This window comes from Scyliorhinus torazame, chromosome 14 (assembly GCF_047496885.1).
Source record: "Scyliorhinus torazame isolate Kashiwa2021f chromosome 14, sScyTor2.1, whole genome shotgun sequence".
In the NCBI taxonomy this organism is placed as follows: domain Eukaryota; kingdom Metazoa; phylum Chordata; class Chondrichthyes; order Carcharhiniformes; family Scyliorhinidae; genus Scyliorhinus; species Scyliorhinus torazame.
In genome coordinates, this window is record NC_092720.1 from 134,434,252 (window position 1) to 134,453,909 (window position 19,658).

The 19,658-nt window shown below is 48.4% G+C and overlaps 1 protein-coding gene across 6 annotated transcripts in view; it reads right to left on the bottom strand.

The window, feature by feature from the left end:
* Nucleotides 1-19,658, bottom strand: part of sned1 (sushi, nidogen and EGF-like domains 1) — a 376,981-nt gene that overhangs the window by 168,365 nt on the left and 188,958 nt on the right. For all 6 annotated transcript variants that reach the window (XR_011934549.1, XM_072474925.1, XM_072474927.1 and 3 more), the window contains exon 20: nt 10,348-10,626. Coding sequence is in view for 5 of the 6 variants with exons in the window: in XM_072474925.1 (XP_072331026.1) it covers nt 10,348-10,626 (279 nt within the window). In the remaining variant the exon portion in view is untranslated. The remainder of the gene's footprint in view (nt 1-10,347; nt 10,627-19,658) is intronic.

Below are 19,658 nucleotides of genomic sequence, written 5' to 3' on the forward strand. Positions count from 1 at the left end.
CCACTATAAAGCCAGTGAAATGGAAAACATCCATCCTCCTCCGCAGCTCTGCATCTCCGGAAACCACGGCAACAATTGGAAAATCTTCAAGCAAAAGTTCCTCCTGTACTTCGAGGCCTCCGACCTCGAAGCAGCATCGGATGCCAGGAAGATCGCGCTATTTCTCTCCACCGTGGGGGACCACGCCATCCACATCTACAACTCCCTTACGTTCGCTGACGGCGAAGACAAAAAGAAATTCAAAACAGTCCTGCTGAAGTTTGACAGCTACTGCGAGATTGAGGTGAATGAGAGCTTTGAACGGTACATCTTCCAGCAGAGGCTTCAGGGTAAGGATGAACCTTTTCAGTCCTTCGTGACCCATCTCCACATCCTAGCGCAGTCATGTAACTATGACTCGACGGCTGATGCCATGATCTGGGATCAGAAAGTTTTCAGGGTCCACTCCGACTCCCTTCGGCAGCAGCTCCTGAAAGTCAAACAGTTGACCCTCTCTGTCGCTATCGAGACGTGTGTTGCCCATGAGCATGCTAAGAATCGTTACTCCCACATCAGGGCAGCAGAAACTGCAAAGCTGGCTTTCCACGAGGCGGAACGGGTGCAGGCCATTGCACAAATGCAGGGCCTGAGCATCGAGGAGAGTGGCTGTTTTGCGCGCTTTTCCAGGGTCCATGCGCATGCGCGCCATGACAGAGTGGACGACGAACCCGACAACCCGACTGCGCAGGTGCGTACGTCGACCGACCGCACTGCGCATGCGCGATGGCGCACGGAATGCACTGACGTCGGGGTCATGATGTGTCAGAATTGTGGCTCCGCCCATTTAAAGCCGCAATGTCCAGCAAAAGGACGCCGGTGACTACAGTGTGGCAAGCTTGGCCACTACGCAGCCCTTTGCAGATCTGCTCCTCCGCTCAACAGCCAGCGATCCCAGCTGCGGCGCAGAAGTGTCCACTCAATACAAGAAGGCATGCCAGATTCCGATCCCGACAGCCCAACAGACCCTGATGCAGAGTGCCTCAAGTCCCCATACCGGGTGGGCATCATAGCTACGCATGCGCTGCCTTCCACCACAACGGCGAAACGCCTCTCGATCCTCAGTGTGGACCCCGACGACGAGTGGTGTGCTGTCCTCACAGTTAACAAGGCTCACATCAGTGAACCTAATCTCAAAATCCGATATCAACACCATCCGCGCCAGACCAAGCATTCTTCCACCGGCCTGCCAGCTCCTTGACTACAATGGCAATGCCATAGCTGCCAGTGGCTCTGTCAACTAGGGGTATCCAACAAGGCGATCAAGGCAACACTGCGGTTTGAAATCATCGGGCCTGATAGAGCGTCCCTGCTCGGTGCTCGAGCCTGCAAGCTCCTGAACCTGATTTAGCAAGTTCACACCATGTCATCATCACCGGCGATGGCCTTGCCTGATGGAAACTTGCAAGCCGACATAGATGACATTATCACGCAGTACCACAGCGTATTCGATGGAATGGGCAAGCTCCCATACCGATATAAAATCCTGCTCAAGCCGAACGCCACCCCTGGAATTCATGCTCCACGCCTTCTGAAGAAGCAATTACAGGACCTCCAAGACCAGGGCATCATATCGAAGGTCACAGAGTCAACAGACTGGGTCAGCTCCATGGTCTGCATAAAGAAGCCGTCAGGGGAGCTTCGCATTTGCATTGACCCTAAGGATCTAAACCACAACATCATGCGGGAGCATTACCCGATACCAAAACGTGAAGAGTTGACCAGTGAGACGGCTCATGCCAAATTCTTTACTAGGTTGGACACCTCCAAGGGTTTTTGGCAAATACAGCTGGACGCGTCCAATTGCAAGCTGTGCACGTTCAACACCCCGTTTGGTCGCGACTGTTACAACCGGATGCCTTTTGGGATCATATCTGCCTCCAAAGTATTTCACCGCATCATGGAGCAGATGATGGAGGGCATCGAAGGGTGCGAGTATACGCTGAAGACGTAATTATCTGGTCCACAATGCCCCAGGAACACATCACTCGCCTCAAGAAGGTATTCCAGAGAATTCATGAACATGGTCTCCAGCTGAACAGGGCCAAGTGCTCATTTGGTCAATCGGATATTAGGTTCCTGGCTGACCACACCTCGCAGCAGGGCGTGCGGCCAGATGCCGAAAAGGCCTCGGCGATCAATGCCATGAACACCCCGGAGGACAAGAAGGCGGTTCTCCGCTTCCTCGGGATGGTCAACTTTCTCGGGAAATTCATTCCCAATATGGCATCCCACACTACGGCCCTCCACCATCTCGTCAAAAGTCGATGGAATTCCAGTGGCTGCCCACGCATGAAGAGGAATGGCGTGAGCTGAAAGCAAAGCTCACCACAGTCCCGGTTCTAGCGTTCTTCAACCCAACCAAGGAAACCAAGATATCGACTGATGCAAGCCAGGACGTCATTGGGGCGGTGCTCCTTCAGCGAGATGACTCCTCGTCCTGGGCTCCAGTGGCGTATGCCTCCAGGGCCATGATGCCTACTGAGCAACGATACGCTCAGATTGAGAAGGAGTATCTGGGCCTCCTGACAGGGATAGTCAAGTTTCACGACTACGTTTACGACCTGCCAAAATTCACGGTAGAAACGGACCACAGGCCTCTAGTCCATATAATCCAGAAAGATTTAAATGACATGGCACCTCGGTTACAGCGAATTCGTCTTCAGCTACGCCGCTACGACTTCGAACTTGTCTACACGCCAGGCAAAGAGCTGATCATTGCAGATGCCCTATCCAGGTCCATTGTGAACAAAGTGACTTCATCTGCCACATAGAAGCGCAAGTGCAGTTGTGTGCCTCGAACCTTCCGGCCTCTGACGAACGGATGGTCCAAATTCGTGAGGAGACGGCCAAGGATCCTCTGCTACAGCGTGTGATGCAGCACCTTACCAATGGCTGGCAGAAGGGACAATGTCCCCAGTTCTATAACATAAAAGACGACCTGACAGTGGTGGAGGGAATCCTACTGAAACTCGACAGGATCGTAATTCCTCAGAGCATGCGGGCTATGGTGCTGGGTCAACTCCATGAGGGTCACCTTGGGGTCGAGAAATGCCGACGCAGAGCTCGGGAGGCAGTCTATTGGCCAGGACATTGCCGACACAGTCCTCAACTGCCCTACCTGTCAGATGTTTCAACCAGCACAACCCAAGGAAACGCTGCAACAGCACGAGATCTTGACCTCTCTTTGGTCCAAAGTAGGTGTAGACCTTTTCCATGCCAAGGGGTGTGACTATATACTGCTGATAGACTACTTCTCCAGTTACCCAGAAGTGGTGAAACTGTCCGACCTCACGTCGAAGGCGGTAATCAAAGCCTGCAAGGAAACGTTCGCCAGGCATGGGATTCCGCTCACGGTAATGAGCGACAACAGTCCTTGCTTTTACAGCCAGGAATGGTCTGATTTTTCACAGTCCTACAACTTCCGTCACATAACCTCCAGTCCCCACTACCCGCAGTCAAATGGGAAGGCCGAGAAAGGGGTCCATATTGTAAAGCAGTTGCTATGCAAAGCTGTAAACTCAGGCTCCGACTTCAACCTGGCGATGCTGGCATACAGGGCAACCCCACTGTCCACTGGGCTGTCCCCAGCGCAGATGCTCATGAATCGCACTCTGAGGACCACAGTTCCAGCCATCCATGTTCCAGGCCTTGAGCACCTCACGGTCTTACAGAAAATGCAGCGGTCACGGGCCCAACAAAAGGCCACATACGATGCTCATGCCACGGATCTACCCGAGCTGGCCCCAACTTATCATGTTCGTGTCCAGTTGTCTGAGGGCGGCTGGTCAGCCACAAGTGATCAAACAAGTGGCCCCAAGATCGTTCCTTGTCCGCATGGCTGATGGCTCCCTGCTGAGGCGCAACAGACGGGCACTGCGAAGAGTTCCACGCCTGCTACCTGACCGAAGTGCCCCGCCGCTTACGATGCTTCCTCCAGACGTACCCTGCCACGAGGCCACCGATCTATCAGCAATCCTGCCGGCCCATGCGACCATCATGATGGCAGCGATCCCGCCTATCTACGTGCAGGCGGCTCCTGATTCACCTCTGCGGCGATCGACAAGAATTTGTCGCCCACCACAAAGACTGAATCTGTAGACTGAACTTTTGTACATTTTGTGACTTCATCGATTTAACCTCAGTAAATATTGTTTTGTTTGCCATGTATCTGCACTATCAACACCTTCCTATATATATACGTTCATTTAGACACCTTTTGTACATAGTCAGGCATATATATATATATATATATACGCACGCACATCTTAGTATTTATTTATCTAAAAAAAAAGGGGGGGGAGATGTCATATTATCCACTCATGTATATAATGAGTTGCAGACAGGCAGTGATTGACACACAGGATGACCAGTAAGCACACAACACAGTGCAGCCAATCACCAGACAGGACACTACCACTATAAAGCCAGAGGGCACTAGGTTTCCCGCTCTCTCGGGACCCAGCCACTGAGACAGTCAGAGTCCACGAGCTAGCACAGTGCAAACACCATGCGGTGGCTAGTAAGTCTGGTCAGGCTAGTACAAGGTCTCCAGTCAGTTCAGTAGAGTGTCGACCCACAGCTGAATATGTATATCAGTTCTATCGTTGATTAAAACAGTGTTGGATCTTCTCCAGTTTTAGACGTCTGTTTCTAGCTTCCCTGCATCGAGTGCAGTCCACATCGAACCTACCTGCCCAACACATCACTGGTGTCAACAATGGGGTTGTACCAGGACATGAAAGCTCTGTCAACCTGCATGAATGGTTTTCTACTTACTTCCATCCTCGGGTAGCTCTTCGTACTATATATTTTGAGCTTGTGAATCAGATCTAGCTGCAATGCTTCCTTGGGAGTGCATGTTATCATCAGCTCAGCAATTCTGTCTGCTGGCTCTGCGATTCACAAATCACAGTACGTACCCTTTTCTCTGCATTTGCCGGTGAAGTGGTCTGTGGATTCTGTAGGCTGTTGTCAAAACTAAATGAACTCGAGAGGATGAGTACAGGAGCTTAACCTGTTTCTGAACAGGTCTTCCAATGTAGTCCCTGTCTTTTGGGGATCCTTTAGATTTTCTGCTGTTAGTCCTGACATGGTCAGCCTGTGTAGACCTTCATTCCCAATTGCTAAGCAATTCTTTATGGTTTGCTTATGTAGTTCATGCACTTCTGAACCAAGGAACCATAGCCCTTACATACATTGTTCAAACATTTTAAGTTCGGACAGTAGGTCAGCTGCATCTTAGTTCAAGCTGTGGAATTTTGTGGATGTTCTGACAATGCCCCGTTGACCTTCCTTCTTCTGTAGTACTTGGGATGAGCATCACTGTAGCCATTTTCGTGAGTTTTCCAAAGCTCCGCATAGGAAGACGAGTTGCGGTGGGAATGCACCACGAGGTAATGGTGTCTGCTTTTTATTCAATTTATTGATCAGCAACTCCCGAAGCTTCTTGTTATAGTCACAACATTCTTGCCCAATTTCTATTATTTTGTTTGTTTGGTTAAACTCTCCCTTACTTGGCATCAATCTAACCCAGATCCTGGTGATTCACATTTTCCGACTGAGCTAACCCGGTACTGATTCTCTCGACGTGCTGCCTCACTCATGGGAATGTAATTATGGACGTGCTCTGCAATCTCACCACAAGTGTGAGCTTGCTTCTAATCTCTTTACTTCCACACTCAATCAATGCTGTGTTTCAAAGTTTTTCTTTACACACAGCACTCTTGTGTTTTTAATACTCTTGCTGCAGTGACTTCATTGTCATCGGACCAAAGCATCGACATCTCCTCATGCCACATAGCACGACCTAAGGCTGTTTACTATGTCGCACCTGTACTTAATCTTGCTACACCCTGACTTAACACTACTGATCACCATGTCATATTATAATAGTACAATACACTGTTGTAATGTGCCTTTAAGGGATATCAGCACGACATCAATGGAAGGGAAATGTGCCATTTGATCCAGTCTTTGTTTCACTTTTGCTTTGAGCAGAGCACACACACGCAGCTCTGATGTCTTCATGTTTTCTACCTATATATAACTTCTCACATGCCTAATCTTAATAAATGAACCCAGAACATGCTTACCCAATCCCTTCTGAGTTTCAGAGCCTTGTCTACACCACAAAACTGTCAAAATCATCATCGAAGGGTGGCCTGATTCAATTCAGCATCTCCACAAACACGAGACCATTTTGGCTGTATCAGGATGAGGCATCTCCCGGGAGTAAGTCTTAAATGTAGGGAGGTCACCATTCTGGAATCTTTGCGATCGGACAATCTTCAACATCTTCATCCCTTATACATGGGCAATGGGATGAGAAGATTCAAAAGAGAGACAACCTATTGGACAGGTATGAACAATGACATTGTGATCATCGTCAAAAGGTGAGAGGGGTGGTAAGGGCATTTGCCAAGTCAGCACGAAGCAAGACTGATTCCGCATGAAGTTCCAACCCATCCTTGGTGCAAACTTTCATCCAACCTTTTTCAGGGCATGGACTTCAGTGTCATTGTTGAGTACTTTACCAAGTATCCAGTTATTTGAAAATTTTGCACGCCAAGCACAACTGTGGCACAGACTCTAAGTGCTATATTCTGTTTGTTTGGTATGCCTCAAGAGATAATTATGGATAATGCTGTACAATTTACTGGGAATCTGTTCCAGGATATTTGTGAGAAGTGGAATATCGATTACACTACTTTTTATCCTTATTATTTTTGACCGGTTGGCCTACCTGAATGGATGATTCGCACAGTAAAATCCCTAATTCTCAAATACAGACAGACCAAGCAAGATCCACACATTACAATGTACACCAGAGAGCAACACCTTCCAGTGCAGCTATTCCATCATGGCAGAGCTCATGATTGGCAGACCAATGCATATTAATTTACCTACTCCTACCTATTCTACCCTCTCAGAAAATTGAGAACAACTTTGAAAACTACAATAGAGGATGAGTATCGTGCATGATAAAAATGCAAGTACAAAATTGACTGGTTTAGAGTTGAGACAACAAGTTTGAAAGCAGGATCCCTTGTCGAGATGACAAGGATTTGTTTAGAACTGGGTGGCATGTGGCGCAGTGGTTAGCACTGGAATTGTAGAGCTGAGGACCTGGGTTCAAATCCCAGCCCTGGGTCACTGTCCGTATGGAGTTTGCACATTCTTCCCATGTCTGCGTGGGTTTCCCAGAACCCAAAGATGTGCTGGCTAGGTGGATTGGCCACACTAAATTGCCCCTTAATTGGATAAAGAAAAATAATTGGCTACTCGAAATGTTTTTAAAAAGGGTTTGTTTAGAACCCAAGGTCCGATTAAATCATTACACATAAACGCGGATTGGTGAGATGTAACGGAGGACAAATCAGGTCCATTCCAGCTCCTCAACCACTGTAACGTCCTACTGCACCAACGTCAAGATCCAAAATACAACCAGGAACAAAGAACAAAGAAAAGTACAGCATAGGAACAGGCCCTTCGGCCCTCCAAGCCCGTGCCGACCATGCTGCCCGACTAAACTACAACCTTCTACACTTCGGGGGTCCGTATCGCTCTATTCCCATCCTATTCATGTATTTGTCAAGATGCCCCTTAAATGTCACTATCGTCGCTGCTTCCACCTCCTCCTCCGGCAGCGAGTTCCAGGCACCCACTACCCTCTGTAAAAAACTTGCCTCATACATCTCCTCTAAACCTTGCTCCTCGCACCTTAAACCTATGCCCCCTAGTAATTGACGCCTCTACCCTGGGGAAAAGCCTCTGACTATCCACTCTGTCTATGCCCCTCATAATTTTGTAGACCTCTATCAGGTCGCACCTCAACCTCCGCAATCCAGTGAGAACAAACCAAGTTCATTCAACCGCTCCTCATAGCTAATGCCCCCCATACCAGGCAACATTCTGGTAAATCTCTTCTGTACCCTCTCTAAAGCCTCCACATCCTTCTGGTAGTGTGACGACCAGATTTGAACACTATACACCAAGTGTGGCCTAACTAAGGTTCTATACAGCTGCAACATGACTTGCCAATTCTTATACTCAATGCCCCGGCCAATGAAGGCAAGAATGTCTTATGCCTTCTTGACTACCTTCTCCACCTGTGTTGCCCCTTTCAGTGACCTGTGGACCTGTACACCTAGATCTCTCTGACTTTCAATACTCTTGAGGGTTCTACCATTCACTGTATATTCCCTACCTGCATTAGACCTTTCAAAATGCATTACCTCACATTTGTCCGGATTAAACTCCATCTGCCATCTCTCCGCCCAAGTCTCCAAACGATCTAAATCCTGCTGTATCCTCTGACAGTCCTCATCACTATCCGCAATTCCACCAACCTTTGTGTCATCTGCAAACTTACTAATCAGACCAGTTACATTTTCCTCAAAATCATTTATATATACTACGAACAGCAAAGGTCCCAGCACTGATCCCTGTGGAACACCGCTTGTCACAGCCCTCCAATTAGAAAAGCACCCTTCCATTGCTACTCTCTGCCTTCTATTACCTAGCCAGTTCTGTATCCACCTTGCCAGCTCCCCGCTGATCCCTACAATCCTACAAATCACTGAGCAATTAAAGAAATCTCCAGTCAAGGTTACCAATACAAGATCTGGGTGTACTAGCAGGTTAGCTTTATGTTTTAAAGACTCAGAGTCATCATTCCTATGTACCTTATGTAATGGTAACGAAAGGTGAACATGTATTGTAAATGCTAATTTTTTGAGGGGGAGGGGACATTTTCTTTGAAAAGAAAGGGGATGTTCTAATTTGCCTTCAATAAATATAAATCACTAGAAGAAAGTGTGTCATGTGATCCAGTTTTAGTTTCACTTTTGCTTTGAGCAGAGCACACACAATTCTTATGTCTTCAAATTTTATATCTTGGTATAACTGTTCGCATGTGCCTAGTCTTAATAAATGAGCCCACAAAGTGTTTACCCAATCCCTTGTGAGGGATTAGTGTCTTGTGTCTTGTACAGTGAATAAGCCCATGGCATTATATAATTGCAATAACATGATAGTGCTTTGCTCAAAGCAAAAGTGAAACTAAGACTGGATTACAGGACACAATTCCCTTCCAGCGATGCCATACTGAGATTTTTAAAGGCATATTACAGCACCTGCCAGTCTCTATCCCATTCACTCTTCAGTCTGCCTCTTCTCTTCAGCTTTCTTTCCTGACATATTGGGCGGGATTCTGCGGGGCGGGCAACTGCGGCGCCGAGGAGTGGCGTGAACCGCTCCGACGTTGGGCTGCCCCAAAGGTGTGGAATGCGGCAGGGAAGGGGCTTAGCGCTACACCAACCGGTGCCGAAGGGCCTCCGCCAGCCGGCGCAAGTTGGCGCATGCGCGGGAGCACCAGCGTGTGCTGGCATCATCCCAGCACATGCGCAGAGGGGATCATCTCTGCATCGGCCATGGTGGAGGACCACAGCGGCCGACGGGGAATAGAGTGCCCCCACGGCACAGGCCCGCCCGCGGATCGGTGGGCCTCGATCGCGGGCCAGGCCACCATGGGGGCACCTCCTGGGGCCAGATCCCCCCGCGCCCCCCCCCCCCCCACCCGAGGACCCCGGAGGCCGCCCGCGCAGCTAGGTATCATTGGTAAATACCTACTCTAATTTACGCCGACGGGACCCGCCGAAAATGGGCAGCCACACGGCCCATCACGGGCTGGTAAATTGTCGGCGGGGCCGCTGCCAGCATCCGTTGACCGGCGCGGCGTGATTCCTGTCCCAACCAAATCCCCGGCGCCTGAGAATTCGGTAGCCAGCGGGGGGTGGGATTCACGATGTCCCCTGGCGATTCTCCGACTCAGCGGGGGGGGGTTGGAGAATCCTGCCCCCTTTCTCGATTAAATCTCCCAGTCGGTATCTTTCTTGATCACCTCCCTCCCCACCTGCATATCCTCTCCAATATCATTCTGTCCCAGCCTGTATCCTCCCTCTATTATCTTCCCTCCTACAGCTGTATGTTGTCTCATCCCCATCTCACCTCACTGTACCCTCTCTTTATTTCTTTTCCCATCTATATCCAAGTCTTTCATCTCCACTTATCCTGTTTACATCAATTCTCTTTCCTCACCTTCCCCCAAGCTTTACCCACTCATTCTACTGCATCCCCTCCCTACTGTATATCTCCTGTTTATGTCCCCTCCCTCCTTGATCATCCTGCTGTCGCCAACTTTCCGTCGTGTGTCCCCACTCTCAAACACCCTTACTTAGCCAGCATCCTTGCAAGTACAACCTCAGTTTAACCACTGAATGTTCCCATACTCTGGCTCCTTGTACTTACACGTGCTGATGGTCAGATGTGCAGGGTCACTAATCAGCTTTCCTCTCTCCGTGTTCTTCACCGTCATTAGCGCCAACATGTACCTGCGTCCCCCTTCCAGGTCACGGAGTGTGTACGCATTTAACTTCCCATTGGGGATGTAACGGCTTTTCAAGTCATGGCTGGTTGTGATATTGATGATGTAACCATCTCCGGAGCCAGTCAGGGGGTTATCCCAGCGCAGCCGTGCTGTAGTTGCTGTAACAGCAGTCATCACAGGGTTCTGAGGAGGCAGCGGTCCTGTGGTAGAGACAGTGAGATTCTGTTAATTAGGACTTTTAAGATGGCGTGGTTTCCCACCTCAAGAGTCAATGGAGGATGCAAAGCTGCCAGGACTGGCAGGGCCAAGGGAGGGCGGGCCTTCTCAGGCCTCTCCCGTCCCACTGTAAATTTGAGAGAGAGAGGTCGGGCTGGCAGGACCCCAATGGCAAGGCCAGCTGGGGAGGAACATAAACTTCTGCCCTTTATTCCCAAAACACTTGCTTTCTAAACACTCACATAAATGGCAATGGGGGGTTGTATCCCTGCCTATGACAATCAGAAAATCAGACACCATTGCTAGTCCTGATGTGACTATCATCAAGCACCCGAGTGACAGCTGGGGAGCAGCTGTGTAGAGAGAGAGAGAAATGCATGGAGGGTCTCACGGAGAGAAAACCCCAGACAACTGGGAAAAGTTAGCAATGTAATACGGTTATATGTCGGTGCAATGGAGGAAGGTGAAAAAAAGACCAAAAGGGGCGGTTTGTGACTGAGCGGTAGGCAGGGGACATTTCAATGACAAAACAGTTGTTGAGGCAAAGCCAAAGAGGTGGTAATGGGACAACTCGGTTTTCTCTCCACAGGTGCTGCCAGGCCTGCATGGTTTTTCCAGATATTTTCTGTTTTTATTTCCGATTTCCAAACTCCGCAGTATTTTGATGTCATTCAAGAAACAAAAAACGTGTTCACGGGAAGTTTTTTGTGGATAGCAGAACAATGAACAGGTGCCAGCTGGGAGCAAGAACGCGAGAAAAACACAATCGAGACTGAAAGCTGCAAAGAGGAGGAAACAAAATGGTGGATGCTGGGGCTCCCGGGGGGAGGGGGGAGGGGGTGCGTGGGGGGTGGACGGGATGGTCAGGGATTGAATCTAGCAGGCTTTAAGGCCATTTTGTTTCCTTTGCTCTTGCCCACAAACTCGTCATTGAATGTCTCCTGACTGCTGCACAATCTAGACCTTTCCTTTTGTTCCACCCTCCATCTTTTGATTGCTTAAGCAATTCATTTTAATCGATTAACTTGATTAAAACCTACGACCTTTCTAACTGCTCCCAGTTCTGATGAAAGGTCAGGCGCTAACTCTTTTTTTCACCTCTCCCCACAGGTGCTTTCTGACCCGTTGAATACTTCCAGTGACTTGGTTTTTTTAAAATTTCAGATTTCCATCTACTGCAGTATTTTGCTTTTAAGTTTACGCCTTTCACTGGAAGGAGGAGGAATCGAAAGGCTCCGAGAATAGGGCTTTTCTCTGGGTGTGTCGCAGAGGCAGAATGCGAGTGAGACACAGACGGACAGAAAGAGGCAAAAAAAAATAGAGGGGAGCAAGAGAAACGTAGAGGCAGAGACTGAGAAACAAAGTAGCAGATAGAATCAGAAAAGCACAAGAAATAGGACTGGGAGAAGACCATAGACTGGTCGCGCATGTTCCACCATTCAATATCATGGTGGATCTTCAATTTAAATGCCACTTTCTCGCCCTATCCCCATATCCCTTGATTCCCTGAGAGACCAAAAATCTGTGTAGCTCAGCCTTAAAAAGATTGAATGGAATATCTGCCACCCTCTGGCATAGAGAAGAAGTCCAATTATCATAACCCATTGAGTGAAGAAATTTCTCCTCAACTCAGTCCAAAATGATCGCCTCCCCTTATCTTGAGGCTGCACCTCCACCCTCTAAATTTCTCAGCCAAGGGAAACAACCTCTCAGCATCTACCCTATCAAGCTCCTCAGAACCTGGAATGTTTCAATGAGATTGCCTCTCGTTCTTCTGAATTCCAGAGAATACAAACACAATTTACTCACCTTCCTGTCAGCGGACAACCCTCACATCCCAGGGATCAACCCAGTGAACCTTTGCTCTGTCACTTCCACTGCAAGTAAATGTGGAGGCCAAAACTGCATTCTTTATTCCAGATGTGGTCTCACCAAACCTCCATACAAGTACAGCAAGATTTCTTTATTCCTGTGCTCCAATCCCCTTGCAAGAAAAGCCTACATGCCATTTTCCTTTGTAACTGCTTTCTGTACCGGCATACAAACTTTGTGTTCCCTGTACAAGTGCACCCAATTCCCTCAAAACATCAAAATTTGCACATTTCATGCCTTTTTAAAAAAATTCTGCTTTTCTATTCTTTTGCCCAATGTGAATAACTTGCACTTCCCCACATTACAGTTCATCTACCACCTTGTGGCCCACTCACTTACCTTGTCCATGTCTCTGTGTCCTCCTCACAGTTTATATTCCCACCTAACTTTGTATCACAAGCAAACTTAGATACAGTACATAAGAACTAGGAGTAGGAGTCGGCAATTCAGCCCCTCGAGCCCACTCTGCCGTTCAATTCAATCATGGCTGAATCTCCTCTCAGTCTCAACTTCACTTTCCTGCCCGTTCCCCCTTATTAATTAAACATCTGTCTGTCTCCTCCTTAAATTTACTCAAAGTCCTGGCATCCACTGCACTCTGGGTAGTGAATGCCACAGATTCATGACCCTTTGAAAGAAACAATTTCTCCTCATCTCTGTTTTAAACCTGCTATTCCCTTATGACTTCCCATACTAGATTGCCCCACAAAATGAAGCATCCACTCTACATCTACTGTGTCAATACCTTTATCATTACTCTCTGTCTCTTTGTCAATGTCATTAATATCGATGAGAAATAGCTGACCTCACTGGTCCTTGCGACTCTCCACTATTCGCAGCCTGACAACTTGAATATGAGCCATTTAGTCCTACGATTTGCTTTGGTCTGTTAATCAATACTCTACCCAGACCAATATATTGCCCCCAATTCCATGAACCCTTATCTTGGACGGAATTCTCCTCCCCCACGCCGGGTGGGAGAATCGCTGGGGCACCGTGCGAGTCCCACCACACCGCCCCGGCACTCGCACGTGATTCTCCCCCCCCCCCCGCCCCCCAAACCGGTGCGGCGAGAATCACGGCTGGCCGCTCGGAGAATCACCGCTCGCTGTTTGTAACGGGCGAGCAGCGATTCTCCGGCCCAGATGGGCCGAGCGGCCTGCCCAACATGACAGGTTCCCACCAGCGCCATCCGCACCTGGTCGCTGCCGGTGGGAACACCGCGGGAACGCTGGGGGGGGGGGGGGGGGCGGGCGGCCTGTGGGGGGAGGAGGGGGGTTCCTGCACCGGGGCGGGGACTGAAAAGGGGATCGGCGGGCCGGCCTCTCTGAAGGAGGACCTCCATTCCTCCGCAGCCCCGCAAGATCCATCCGACATCTTCTTGCGGGGCGGCAGCGGGGAGGACGTCAACCGCGCATGCACGGGTTGGTGCCGGTCAACCTGCGTAGGCGCAGATGACGTCATTTACACGGCACCGCTTTTACGCGGCGCCAAGGCCCGGCGCGCATAAATGACGCGGCGCCGCACCTAGCCCCCCGGAGGCGGCAGAATAGGGGGCTGGGAACGGCCTCCGACGCCGGAGTGAAACACTCCGGTTTTCACTCCGGCGTCGGCACTTAGACTCCCGATGGGAGAATTGCGCCCCTTATCTCTTGTGTGGCACCTTATCTTCATCTCAGGAGATATACTACATCTTCTGATTCCTCTTTGTCTACAGTATAATTGCATCCTCAAAAAACTCAAAAGAATTTATAAAACACAATTTCTCTTTAAAGGAAAGGAAAAAAGGGTGACCGGGGAGAGAAGGAAGGAATAAAAGGAAGCGTAAGACACATGTTGCAAGATGTTTGAAGCAAACAAATAACATAATTTATACATTGCCTCAAAAAAAATTACAAGATGTATAAACTGAATTAATTGCTGTTATAGAAAAATGTGGCCTCCATTTTGCGCCACAAGAAAGAAGGCTGACAAACGACTAACTAATGTGTCTTTGATGTGATGGGTTGAGAAATGTTGGTCAGAATGCCCCGCAGTTCTTCAAATCATTCCATCGGAACTTCACCGTTTACCCTAGTGGATTTGCTTTGAAGCTGCATTCAAAGACAATGCATCATCTTTCGGTATTACACGGACGGGTCAGCATGAGTTATGGGCTTAAGTGCTGGAGTGGGACTTAAACTTTCAACCTGATGCGGTCCAGCTGTGTTCAACTTCATGATGCAACTGAGCCCTGCACATTGGAGGCAGCCGGCAAGGCCTACGTATGACCATCTGCACAGAAGATTCCGACTGGGTGGAGCTGTGCATTGGAATGCTGGAGCGCAGGATAATATAGAATGCTGCAGGAATGAGGAAAGCCATTGAACCCATCGTGCCTGTGCTCGCTCTCCAATTATTCCTACCCCGTGCTGGTTCCCTGTAGCCTTCTACATTTTTATTTTTCAAGCCTATCTCAGATTCCCTTGAGAATGTTCTTCCATCACTCCTGCAGGCTGTGCATTCCATCATAACTCAAATAGGCAAACAAAATCTCATCTTTCCTGTTGTTTATTTCTGCCAGTGATCATGAATCAATGTCCTGCGGTTATTGATCCTCCCGCCAGTATAAACAGTTTCTCCTTGAATACTTTATGTCATCCCTTCAGAGTTTTCAAGGCCTATTAAATCTCCCTTAAACTTTCACTGCTGTAATCAGAACAAGCCGAGTTTCTCTAGTTATTGCAGTCATCTCTTTGTTCCCGCTGTCACTCTCGTAAATCTCATCTGTAGTTTTCCAAGTCTTTGACATCCTTCCAAGGATGTGGTGCAGAAAGTCTCACTCATCAAACTCTCCCACGGAATGCTTGGTCTCAAGCATATGTCGGAGGGGGAGCTGCCAGTAGAGGGATAAAGATCAGACACAATCAGGAGTAGAATTCCCACTGGGTGGTCTCACACCTCGTTTAGTTGGCTCATAAAATATACATAGGGGCAGTGTTCTTGGCCAAATGTGGGGCTGCACAGTGGCTAGCACTGCTGCCTCACAGCGCCATGGACCTGGGTTTGATTCCGACCTCGGGTGACTGCGTGGAATTTGCACATTCTCTTTGTGTCTGCGTGGCATTCCTCCGGGTGCTCCGAATTCCTCCTATAGTCCACTGCAGGTCAGGTGGATTGGCCGTGCTGAATTACCCCTCAATGCCCAAAGGTAAGGTGGGGTTACAGGGATAGGGCAGGGATTGGGCCTGGGTGGGCTTTTCTTTTGGAGGGTTGGCGCAGATTTAATGGGCCGACTGGCCTCCTTCTGCATTGTAGGGATTCTATGATTCTATGAGAAGGGTTCCCCAATGCAGAAAGACAAAGAGAATCTTACCAGTTGGAGGCACACCATTATAGCGAAAATAGCGCGAGAGCAGAGAGAGCCGGGACTGCGAAAACAGCGCGGAAGGAGAGAGCCGGGACAGTGCTGGGAGAGGTGAGTGCACAAAAGGTGTGGCAGGAGTGCCTTTAGTCACGGGGTGCTGATTGGAACAGAGTGCATCTGAGTTTAGGTGAGTGACTGAGTGCTGATTGGAACAGAGTGCATCTGAGTTTAGGTGAGTGACTGAGTGCTGATTGGAACAGGGTGCATCTGAGTTTAGGTGAGTGGCGAGAGAGGGCTGTGTTTTTGTTGGTGTTCGGGTTTATCCTTGAGGTTATATAAAAAAATAAAAATTATTATTTAAATTAATTAACTAATTGAATATGGCTGGACAGGTGATGTGCTGTTGCTGTATGATGATGGAACTGGTGGATCCCATTGAGACCGTCAGTGACCACATCTGCAGCAAGTGTTGGCTGCTCGAGGAACTTCGGCTCAGAATTGATGAGCTGGAGACCGACCTGCACACACTGCGGCACATCAGGGAGGGGGAAAATTACCTGGACGCTTTGTTTCAGGAGGCAGTCACACCCGGTAGAATAAGTACTGTTAATTCGGACAGTGGTCAGGGTCAGAGTGGTGTGACAGCAAGGGAGGCAGGTAGGGGGATCATGAGTTTAGGAGTTGAGGAGCCTCAGCCCTTGACCTTGTCCAACAGGTATGAGGTACTTGCTCCCTGTGTGGATGAGGAAGAGGGCTGTAGGGAGGATGCGTTGACTGACCACTGCACCGTGGTACAGGAAGCCATTCAAGAGGGGGGAGCAAAAAGACAAGTGATTCTATAATTAGGGGGATTGATGGCATCCTTTGTAAGCCAGATCGAGAGTCCCGCATGGTATGTTGCCTGCCCGGTGCCAGGGTGAAGGACATCTCTGATCGGCTTGAAAGGATTTTGGAGAGGGAGGGGGAGGATCCAGTTGTTGTGGTCCACGTTGGGACTAACAACATAGGTAAGACTAGGAAAGAGGGCCTGTTTGGGGATTATCAAACACGAGGGACTAAATTAAAGAACAGGTCCTCCAGGGTTATAATCTCTGGATTACTACCCGAGCCACATGCCAATTGGCATAGGGTTGAGAAAATTAGGGAAGTTAACACGTGGCTAAAGGAGTGGTGCGGGAAACAGGGATTCCATTTCATGGGGCATTGGCATCAGTACTGGGGCAGGAGGGACCTGTACCATTGGGACGGTCTTCACCTGAACCATTCTGGGACCAGTGTTCTAGCGAATAGGATAAATAGGTTGGTCACAAGAACTTTAAACTAGCAAGTTGGGGGGAAGGGAAGTGTAAAGCTATGGACAGTATAATGGTTAATGGAGAGCAAGGCAGCAGGCTACGTGACAGGTTATTATGTAGAGATATGGGTTCAAAGACAAGGAAAATTAGGAGAAAGGGTAAGAGGAAAAATCATTTGCAAAAAGTTACTGATAAAGGTGTTAGGATTCATAACAAAGACATAAAAAACAGCATAAGTGTGCTTTACCTGAATGCTCGTAGTATACGAAATAAGGTAAATGAGTTGATGGCGCAAATCATCGTGAATGACTATGATTTAGTGGCCATTACTGAAACATGGTTAAAAGATGGTCACGACTGGGAGTTAAATATCCAAGGGTATCAGACTATACGAAAGGATAGAATGGACGGTAAGGGCGGTGGTGTAGCTTTGTTGTTTAAGGATGGCATCCGGGCAATAGTAAGGGATGATATTGGTGCTATGGAGGACAAGGTTGAATCAATTTGAGTGGAAATCAGGAATAGTAAGGCGAAAAGGTCACTGATAGGAGTAGTCTATAAGCCACCAAATAGTAACAGGATGGTAGGCCAGGCAATAAGCAAAGAAATAACGATGCATGTAGAAATGGTACAGCGGTTATCATGGGAGATTTTAATCTGCATATCGATTGGTTTAACCACGTTGGTAAAGGCAGCCTTGAGGAGGAGTTTATAGAATGTGCCCGGGCTAATTTCCTGGAACAGTTATGTAATGGAACCTACAAGGGAACAAGCAGTCCTAGATCTGGTCCTGTGTAATGAGGCAGGATTGATTAATGATCTCATAGTTCGGGATCCTCTTGGAAGGAGCAACCACAATATGGTGGAATTTAAAATACAGTTGGAGGATGACAAGGTAAAATGAAACACTAGTGTTTTGTGCTTAAACAAAGGCGGTTACAATGGGATGAGAGAAGAACTAGCTAAGGTAGACTGGGAGCAAAGACTTCATGGTGAAGCAGTTAGAACATAGAACAATACAGCGCAGTACAGGCCCTTCGGCCCACGATGTTGCACCGAAACAAAAGCCATCTAACCTACACTATGCCATTATCATCCATATGTTTATCCAATAAACTTTTAAATGCCCTCAATGTTGGCGAGTTCACTACTATAGCAGGTAGGGCATTCCACGGCCTCACTACTCTTTGCGTAAAGAACCTACCTCTGACCTCTGTCCTATATCTATTACCCCTCAGTTTAAAGTTATGTCCCCTCGTGCCAGCCATTTCCATCCGCGGGAGAAGGCTCTCACTGTCCACCCTATCCAACCCCCTGATCATTTTGTATGCCTCTATTAAGTCTCCTCTTAACCTTCTTCTCTCCAACGAAAACAACCTCAAGTCCATCAGCCTTTCCTCATAAGATTTTCCCTCCATACCAGGCAACATCCTGGTAAATCTCCTCTGCACCCGCTCCAAAGCCTCCACGTCCTTCCTATAATGCGGTGACCAGAACTGTACGCAATACTCCAAATGCGGCCGTACCAGAGTTCTGTACAGCTGCAACATGACCTCCCGACTCCGGAACTCAATCCCTCTACCAATAAAGGCCAACACTCCATAGGCCTTCTTCACAACCCTATCAACCTGGGTGGCAACTTTTAGGGATCTATGTACATAGACACCTAGATCCCTCTGCTCATCCACACTTTCAAGAACTTTACCATTAGCCAAATATTCCGCATTCCTGTTATTCCTTCCAAAGTGAATCACCTCACACTTCTCTACATTAAACTCCATTTGCCACCTCTCAGCCCAGCTCTGCAGCTTATCTATATCCCTCTGTAACCTGCTACATCCTTCCACACTATCGACAACACCACCGACTTTAGTATCGTCTGCAAATTTACTCACCCACCCTTCTGCACCTTCCTCTAGGTCATTGATAAAAATGACAAACAGCAACGGCCCCAGAACAGATCCTTGTGGTACTCCACTTGTGACTGTACTCCATTCTGAACATTTCCCATCAACCACCACCCTCTGTCTTCTTTCAGCTAGCCAATTTCTGATCCACATCTCTAAATCACCCTCAATCCCCAGCCTCCGTATTTTTTGCAATAGCCTACCGTGGGGAACCTTATCAAACGCTTTGCTGAAATCCATATACACCACATCAACTGCTCTACCCTCGTCTACCTGTTCAGTCACCTTCTCAAAGAACTCAATAAGGTTTGTGAGGCATGACCTACCCTTCACAAAGCCATGCTGACTATCCCTGATCATATTATTCCTATCTAGATGATTATAAATCTTGTCTCTTATAATCCCCTCCAAGACTTTACCCACTACAGACGTGAGGCTCACCGGTCTATAGTTGCCGGGGTTGTCTCTGCTCCCCTTTCTGAACAAAGGGACCACATTTGCTGTCCTCCAGTCCTCTGGCACTATTCCTGTAGCCAATGATGACATAAAAATCAAAGCCAAAGGTCCAGCAATCTCTTCCCTGGCCTCCCAGAGAA